The following is an 8,828-nucleotide window of genomic DNA, read 5'->3' as shown; positions in this document are numbered from 1 at the left end:
GGGACGCTGATGTAAGGGGAACACCAATGTAAGCTAGGACTCGGATATAAGGGGGGGGGGGGGGATTTTTATGGGAACCAAGATAGAAGAGGGACACTGAGGTGGGAAAGGGGGGGGGGGGGGTGTCTCTGATGGTTATCTTCCTCCTCCCATTTTTTTTGTTTTTTCACCCTGCGAATATTTATAAAATATGTGGTATGGCCCTTGTACTAAAATGCTTGGAGACTGCTGCCCTACATTAAATAAAGAGTCTTTAACAAATTAGAAGTTTCACCCAGCACACACACTGTATGAAGAAGTCATTTTTAATAATAAAGTATTTTCATCCCGCTATAACTGAGGGACAGAAGATGTTTCTGTCTCGTTTTGGACACTAGTTATTTGTTTGCACAAGATATTCGTCTCATTTTCGGCAGGTGGGGGTTTAATCCTGCCATTCTCTGCGTTGGAGACATCTGTATAGTTCAGCTCGTACGTGTCCTTGCTGCTGGCCTTCACACATCTGATGAAGGAAAAACACGAGTCTTTGAACTTCACAAAGTCCTTGTAGGTGTTCTCACTTGCAAAGCAGTAGAGCATGGGATCCGCCACGCAGTTGAAGCTGGTGAGAAGCAGTGAGAAGTGGTACACGTTGAAAATTTTTGAAGCGAAGGAGCAACTTTTCTCGAACAAACTCCGAACGACCACCAGGATGTGGTAGGGGCCAAAGCAGACCAAGAAGATCATGACTGTACTGAGGACCAGCTGCTTGATCTGCAGTTTTTTCCTGAGTTGCGTGCCTTGGCTCTTTCGAACCACTTTGAAGATCCTACAGTAACTAAAAAAGAGCAAGAAGATTGGGAAGAGGAAACCTGCGAAGAACCGATAATAATTAATACTGTGCTCCCAGTTCTTGATGGGGTAGTGTTCAAAACAGACTATGTGGCTGTCTGGGTCCTTGCTGACCTCCCCGTGCGCAAAGAAGATGTAGCTGGTCAGTAGTTCCTTCAGCCAAATTACCAGGCTGATTATAATAGCCGCTTTCATGGTCCGGAGTTTGTGGAACCGGAAAGGGTGTACCAGCGCAAGGTACCGATCCATGGAGATGCAACACAAGAAGGCAATACTGATGTATATGTTCTCGTAGAGGAGAATGCCGCAGATTTTGCACATGGTCTCGTTATAAGTCCAGTCGTCATGTTGGAGGACATACTGAAGCCAGAAGGGCAAAGAGAAGATATAGAGAAGATCGGCCAGGGTCAGGTTGACTAAGTATATTCCCAGTTCGTTCTTGGCTTTGATCTGTTGGTAGCCGTAGTACAAAGACACGCAATTTGCTGGTAGGCCAATGGCGAGCACGGTGATGTACACGATTGGGAACAGTGTTTGGTGTATGCTGTGGTTAATTGTGCAGTAGGTGGTGTTAATATCGTCTTCTTCCGTTCCGTTTCCCATGTCCTTGTGGTTCCGGTACCATATCTCTCCTCTTGACGATCTCAGTGGATTATAATGTATTCTTGGGAACCTGTGCAAAGATGAAAGTTTTATTTTATTTTGCTAGGATACAGTATTAATAGGAAGTCAGAGGTCTGAGTTCAGCCCTGCTGAACTATAGAATACTCCCCTCATCTCATCTCCATACCATAAGGTTGAGGTATTCAGTAGCCCAACAGGGGAGAACTGGGAAAGACTGACAACACTGCTTGGGATTTTAGTGCAGCAGAAACAGCGTTGTCAGCTACAACAGGAAGTTACAAATAAAATATATTACAAACCACAATGTTATTTGTAAAGGTTGTTGATTTTAAAAGGAGCCTCAATGGCTCCTGCTGCTGTGTAAGCCAATAAAGAGACACCCAGGAGAGCCGCTGCTCTCAGGCACATTGCTGGATTGAGATGGGGCACAGGTAAGTATAAGGGGGGGGGGGTTACACCCAGAAGGTTTTGCACCTCTAAGAGGCTGAGCCGCTCCTGCCCCTCCACAGCCCAGCGCTCCAGTGAGAAGGGTTGGGGGGGGGGAAGAGCAGGGAGCTGCTGACAGTCACAAGCTCTCTTCTCAGGGAGCCCTGAGAACCAAGCGATCGGCGGTGTTTTCAGTGTTAGAGCTGGTGGGGGACAGATGCAGCATCCACCTAGGCAAGTATGAATTAAAAAAAAAAAACCATACTTCTCTTTTAATGCACAGAATACATTAAGATAATAAACCTTCAGCCCTTAGTGAACTACTTTAACCACTTGCCGACCAGCCGCTGTAGTTATATTGCGGCAGTTCGGCTCTATTGCGCGAATCGCCGTAGGTGTACGTCGCTTTGTGCAATAGATACAGTGGGCACGGTGTGGCGCCGAAGCCGATGCGCGTGGCCTAGTTGTCCGCTGGCCAGCCGCGATCGCTCCACAGAGAGCCAGAACGGGGGAATGGTTAATGTAAACAAACGGATCCCCGTTCTGTTAGAGGAGTACTGAGTGATCGTCTGTTCCTAGTGATCAGGAACAGCGATCTTTCTGTACTCCCAGTCAGTCGCCCCCCCCCCCCACAGTTAGAAACAACTCCCTAGTGAACACTTAACTCTTTTATCGTCCCATAGTGTTAACCCCTTCCCTGCCAGTGACATTTATACAGTAATCCGTGCATTTTTTTAGCACTGGTCCCAAAAAAGTGTCAAAGGTGTCCAATCTGTCCGCTGCAATGTCACAGTCCTGCTAAAAATCGCTGATCACCGCCATTACTAGTGTAAAAAAAAAAAAAAAATATCTAATAAAAATGCTATAAATCTATCCCCTATTTTGTAGACGCTATAACTTTTGCGCAAGCCAATCAATATACGCTTAATGCAAATTTTCGCTTATTGCAAAATTTTTTTTTTGTAGAAGAATGTATATTGGCCTAAACTGATGAAGAAATGTTTTTTTTTTGGATATTTATAATGGCAAAAAGTAAAATATTGTCAGTCTTTTTTTGTTTTTGTCTGTTTATAGCACAATAAATAAAAACCGCAGAGATGATCAAATACCACCAAAAGAAAGCTCTATTTGTGGGAAAAAAAGGACATGAATTTTGTTTGGGTACAGCGTCGCGCAATCGTCAGTTAAAGCGACGCAGTGCCGTATCGCAAAAAATAGCCTGATCATTAAGGGAGTAAACATTTCCAGGGCTGAAGTGGTTAATATCCTTTTTGGTATGTGATAAGCAGCATCTTACTGTCTTCTTCTAGCCTATTTTTTTAGCCTCTGTAAAATGCAAGAAAAACAGACCATTCTTACAATGTGTGAATCCAGTCTTATAGATAAGTTGCACAGTCCAGTTCTCTACCACAGAGCCGCAGCCTTCCTACTGCTGGGCCTTGGTCTTTCTGTCTGCTTTTACACCTATTATCTAGGCTGTCAGAGCTGATGGATTTGGGTGGGTGGGTTGGTGGGTTACATGCTCCACAGAAGTGTGGACAGCACACTTCTGTGGAGCGTGTAACCCCCCCCCCCCCCCCCCCCCAAATTCATCAGCTCTGACAGCCTAGATAATAGGTGTAAAAGCAGACAGAAAGACCAAGGCCCAGCAGTAGGAAGGCTGCGGCTCTTTCGTAGAGAACTGGACTGTGCAACTTGCATGTTGCTCTTCAGTTCTAATGGATCAGTCCTATGGCTTATTAAAGTAAGGGTTTTTTTTTTTTTTTTTTGTTTTTTTTTTGTATGGGTAGATTAGGGAAGGTATAGAACAGGGGTCAGCAACAAGTTGATCATTATCTACCCATCAATTGCTGCCATGTTGGAGCATGAGGCTTTGAAAGAATGTACTTGGCCATGGTCTCTATAAGGTTGAGAACCACTGGCATCGTCCTACAACTTCAGTAGCTCCTCAGAAATATTTATGGACAAGCCATCCAATAGTAGAGAAAGTAAAGGGCAGATAGGTGCTGAAGTGTGGTCAGTGGCTTCCTGACCACAGATAATGAGTGTGTAATAAAAAAAAAATTATATATATATATATTTGTGTGTGTGTTTTAAAAAGGGTTGCTGGCTCGAATCCCAACCACGACACTATCTGCCTGCAATTTGCATGTTCTCTCTGTGCCTGCATGGGTTTCCTCCCACACTCCAAAAGACATTCTGGTAGGTTAATTGGATCCTGTCTAAATTGTCCCTAGTATGTATGAATGTGAGTTGGGGACCTTAGAGTGTAAGCTCCTTGAGGGTAGGGACTGATGTGAATGTATAATGTATATGTAAAGCGCTGCATAAATTGTCGGGGCTATAGAAGTACCTGAAATAAATAAAAAAAATCTATATATATATTTTCAAATCCATTTTCAAATCCATTGTGGTGGTGTATAGAGCCAAAAAGATTAGTATTGTGTCGATGTCCCAGAGATATAGAGATTATATATATATATATAATCTCTCTGGGACATCGACACAATACTAATCTTTTTGGCTCTATACACCACCACAATGGATTTGAAATTAAACGAACAAGATGTGCTTTAACTGCAGACTTTCAGCTTTATTTGAGGGTATTTACATCCAAATCAGGTGAACGGTGTAGAAATTACAACAGTTTGTATATGTGCCTCCCACTTTTTAAGGGACCAAAAGTAAAGGGACAGATTAACAATCATCCATCAAACTTTCACTTTTTAATAAATGGTTGCAAATCCTTTGCAGTCAATTACAGCCTGAAGTCTGGAACGCATAGACATCACCAGACGCTGGGTTTCATCCCTGGTGATGCTCTGCCAGGCCTCTACTGCAACTGTCTTCAGTTCCTGCTTGTTCTTGGGGCATTTTCCCTTCAGTTTTGTCTTCAGCAAGTGAAATGCATGTTCAATCGGATTCAGGTCAGGTGATTGACTTGGCCATTGCATAACATTCCACTTCTTTCCCTTAAAAAACTCTTTGGTTGATTTCGCAGTATGCTTTAAGTCATTGTCCATCTGCACGGTGAAACGCCGTCCAATGAGTTCTGAAGCATTTTGCTGAATATGAGCAGATAATATTGCCCGAAACGCTTCAGAATTCATCCTGCTGCTTTTGTCAGCAGTCACATCATCAATAAATACAAGAGAACCAGTTCCATTGGCAGCCATACATGCCCACGCCATGACACTACCACCACCATGCTTCACTGATGAGGTGGTATGCTTTGGATCATGAGCAGTTCCTTTCCTTCTCCATACTCTTCTCTTCCCATCACTCTGGTACAAGTTGATCTTGGTCTCATCTGTCCATAGGATGTTGTTCCAGAACTGTGAAGGCTTTTTTAGATGATGTTTGGCAAACTCTAATCTGTCCTTCCTGTTTTTGAGGCTCACCAATGGTTTACATCTTGTGGTGAACCCTCTGTATTCACTCTGGTGAAGTCTTCTCTTGATTGTTGACTTTGACACACGTACACCTACCTCCTGGAGAGTGTTCTTGATCTGGCCAACTGTTGTGAAGGGTGTTTTCTTCACCAGGGAAAGAATTCTTTTGGTCATCCACCACAGTTGTTTTCCATGGTCTTCCGGGTCTTTTGGTGTTGCTGAGCTCACCGATGCATTCTTTCTTTTTAAGGATGTTCCAAACAGTTGATTTGGCCACACCTGATGTTTTTGCTATCTCTCTGATGGGTTTGTTTTGTTTTTTTAGCCTAATGATGGCTTGCTTCACTGATAGTGACAGCTCTTTGGATCTCGTATTGAGAGTTGACAGCAACAGATTCCAAATGCAAATAGCACACTTGAAATGAACTCTGGACCTTTTATCTGCTCCTTGTAAATGGGATAATGAGGGAATAACACACACCTGGCCATGGAACAGCTGAACAGCCCATTTTGTCCCATTACTTTTGGTCCCTTAAAAAGTGGGAGGCACATATACAAACTGTTGTAATTCCTACACCGTTCACCTGATTTGGATGTAAATATCCTCAAATTGAAGCTGAAAGTCTGCAGTTAAAGCACATCTTGTTTGTTTCATCCATTGTGGTGGTGTATAGAGCCAAAAAGATTAGAATTGTGTCGCTATCCCAATATTTATGGACCTGTGTGTGTATATAAAAATTTTATATTACACACATTCCTGTTTGTTTTGTGTGTGTGGTGTGTGTTTTTTTTTTTTTTTTTGGGCATAGAGGCTTTATACTCATCCAAAAGTTTCCCACGGCGTATCCTTTCCATTGCTTTCAGAGCGATAGCAGCTCAAGACTATAACAGGGGCCACCTACCCCCAGGGCCAGGACAAGGGGTGGGCAGGAGGGACGGCTGCCCTGGGCACTGTGGTAGGATGGGGATTTGTGTTGGGAAGGGAAATTTGGGGAGGTGTGCTAAGAGTGGTGATTTTGAGGGGATTTGTGTTGAAAGGAGAGATGGGGGTAGAGGATTTGTGCTAGGATGGGGGATTTGGAGGGGTAGTGCTAGAATAGGTAATATGGCAGTGGGGGGGGGGATTTGTTCTAGGAGGGGAAATCTTTTTTTGGGAGAGGAATTTGTGCTAGAGGGGATGATTGGGGGGGGGGCTATTTGTGCTAGAAGGGGAAATTTGGAGGGGGGGTGGCTGGTTGCATGCGGGAATGGAGGATGGAATTTGTGCTGGGGAAGGATTTGGAGTGGGGGGGGGGAATTTGTGCTCTGAGGGGAAATTTTGAGGGGTAGAGGATTGGTGCTAGGAAAGGGGATATTTTTTTTCAGGAGGGGGGGGATTTGTGCTGGGAGCATATTAGCGCTCAATTTTTTTTGGGGGGGAGGGGGATATTAGATGATACATAATGCTCATAAATCTTAGGGGGGGGGGGTGCAATTTGGCATGTTCGTCCTGACCTTGTCCCGCCACTGCCTACACCACACCTTCATTGGGTATTAGACCCACGGAAGGAATACTTACTCCATAGTGCATCTACCAGTATCAAGTCTTAAAAAGCAACACCAGAATGCTAACCTGGCAAGAACTATTGCATGCAGGAAGAAGAGAGCCAAAGTGAAAAAAATGAAAGACTAGAACCTATAGTCCTTTTTTAAAAAAAAAGCCTATTGGTGAAAACAATGCTGTCCATGTAGACCAAAACATAAAGTACAATTCAAATGCTCTGATATCAGCCAATATGATGTAATGAACTGGTGCAGATCGTACAAAATCGATTGTCAGGCTTCAATATGCTACAGTAAAATGGCAGCTGATCGCACTCAGGACGCTGGACTCACTGTGACCAAAACCGAAGCAGGCAGCTTGCAATCAAGGAGAACTCAAGCAGGCGCGCTCCCGAGCTGTGGCTCTGCGTGCCAAGTCAAACAGGTGAAGCTTGGCCCCACCTTCTCTCTCCTAATTGGCTCACTGGCTGCGTTTGACAGCAGTGGGAGGCAATGATTTCCAATGAGGAGGGAGAGTCCCCCGAGAGCCCAGGCTCTTGTGCACATCACTGGATCAATATGGGGCTCGGGTAGGTATCGGGGGGGGGGGGGTGTGGACGAGCAGGTTTTTTACCTTCATGCATAGAATGCATGAAGATAAAAAAACATTGAGCCTTTAGAACCACCGATCCGCGGGACCCGCGACCCGACTCACGGAGCTCCTGGCCGGCGGCGTGCACGCAATGGCACGGCGGCAAATTCAAAGGGATGTACGAGTACGCCCAGCCCTGCCATTCTGCCGACGTACATCGGCGTGCGCCGGTCGGGAACCGGTTAATCACACACATAGGTTGGACTTGATGGACTTTTTTCAACCTCACCTACTATGTAACTTCAACTTGTTCAATGCAGCTTTGATGATAAAACCTGGAAGCTGATTGGCTTCTCTGCAGAGCTGTACCAGATTTTGCACTCGCCAGTTTTAGTAAATCAACCCCAGTGAGTCGGCGTTCTGAGTGTGATCTGCCACCATTTTTCTGTAAATGCTGTCCACGCTGCAATTTATTACCAAAATTCCCAGATGTGTAATTTTTGCTAAGTGATCACTGACCTGCCACTTGCACCTTTCTGCTTGGCTTATCAGGAGACATTTGGAAGTATCTGAAAGAGACACACACAATTTTTCCATTAGTTTTTAGAAAATTCCTCCAATTTACTCTCCATCTTCCTGCTTGTTTGTTGTTCAGATTTGTTTGCCATCTAATCTCTCTCAATGCATCCTGCCCCTATGAACTGAGGCCTCCACCCTCATTAGCTGCTCTCAGTAAAGTGACACATCCTGCTAGTCAACGAAAACTTGGAGCCCCTTCCCTTATGTACCACGTACCATTGTCTCCATCTCCATATGTAATATCTAAAGAAAGGATGACTAAATCAGCCTACGGGCGTTCGATGTCGGCCAGCCTTGCATTCATGATCTGGCTGCTGATAGCAGACTAATGAATTCTCTTTCTACAAGCATGCAACGTGGTTTTTCTGTTGTGAATATAAGACGGGCAGGGGCATACTGACAACTCATGGGGCCCCCGGGCAATAGGAGATTATGGGGCCCCCGGGCAATAGGAGATTATGGGGCCCCCGGGCAATAGGAGATTATGGGGCCCCCGGGCAATAGGAGATTATGGGCCCCCCGGGCAATAGGAGATTATGGGCCCCCCAGGCAATAGGAGATTATGGGGCCCCCAGACAATAGATTATGGGGCCACACAGTATACACACACAGACACACACACAGAATACACATACACACACTGAAAAGGTACTGGAGAGGCGGGGCAGCTATAATCTTGGGATTTAAAAAAAAAAACACAGATTTTTTACATACTGTCCCTGGTTTTATTGAGGCTGGCAACCCTGATGGGGCCCCTTAGTGACATGGGACCCTCGGGCAGTGCCCGGGTGCCCGAGTGGTCAATCCGCCCCTGAATACGGGTTTATGAGATTTGCAAATCATTGCATTCTGTTTTTATGGTT

General features: G+C 44.9%; 1 protein-coding gene across 1 annotated transcript; it reads right to left on the bottom strand.

The window, feature by feature from the left end:
- Positions 1 to 289: 289 nt before the first annotated feature.
- Positions 290 to 8,367, bottom strand: GPR68 (G protein-coupled receptor 68). The gene is made up of 2 exons (XM_073610261.1): positions 7,906 to 8,367; positions 290 to 1,504 (listed from the first exon to the last, which is right to left on the bottom strand). The coding sequence occupies exon 2, from the start codon at positions 1,432 to 1,434 to the stop codon at positions 331 to 333; it is 1,104 nt and encodes a 367-aa protein (XP_073466362.1). The 5' UTR covers positions 1,435 to 1,504; positions 7,906 to 8,367; the 3' UTR covers positions 290 to 330.
- Between the last annotated feature and the right edge of the window lie 461 nt (positions 8,368 to 8,828).

The sequence above is a fragment of the Aquarana catesbeiana genome, linkage group LG13 (assembly GCF_042186555.1).
Source record: "Aquarana catesbeiana isolate 2022-GZ linkage group LG13, ASM4218655v1, whole genome shotgun sequence".
Taxonomy (NCBI): domain Eukaryota; kingdom Metazoa; phylum Chordata; class Amphibia; order Anura; family Ranidae; genus Aquarana; species Aquarana catesbeiana.
Note: the sequence above shows the minus strand (reverse complement) of the source record. Positions and strands in the feature narration are given on the sequence as shown.

Bases quoted from the DNA above. Each gene is read 5' to 3' on its own strand.
- GPR68 (XM_073610261.1), bottom strand. From the start codon at position 1,434: ATGGGAAACGGAACGGAAGAAGACGATATTAACACCACCTACTGCACA.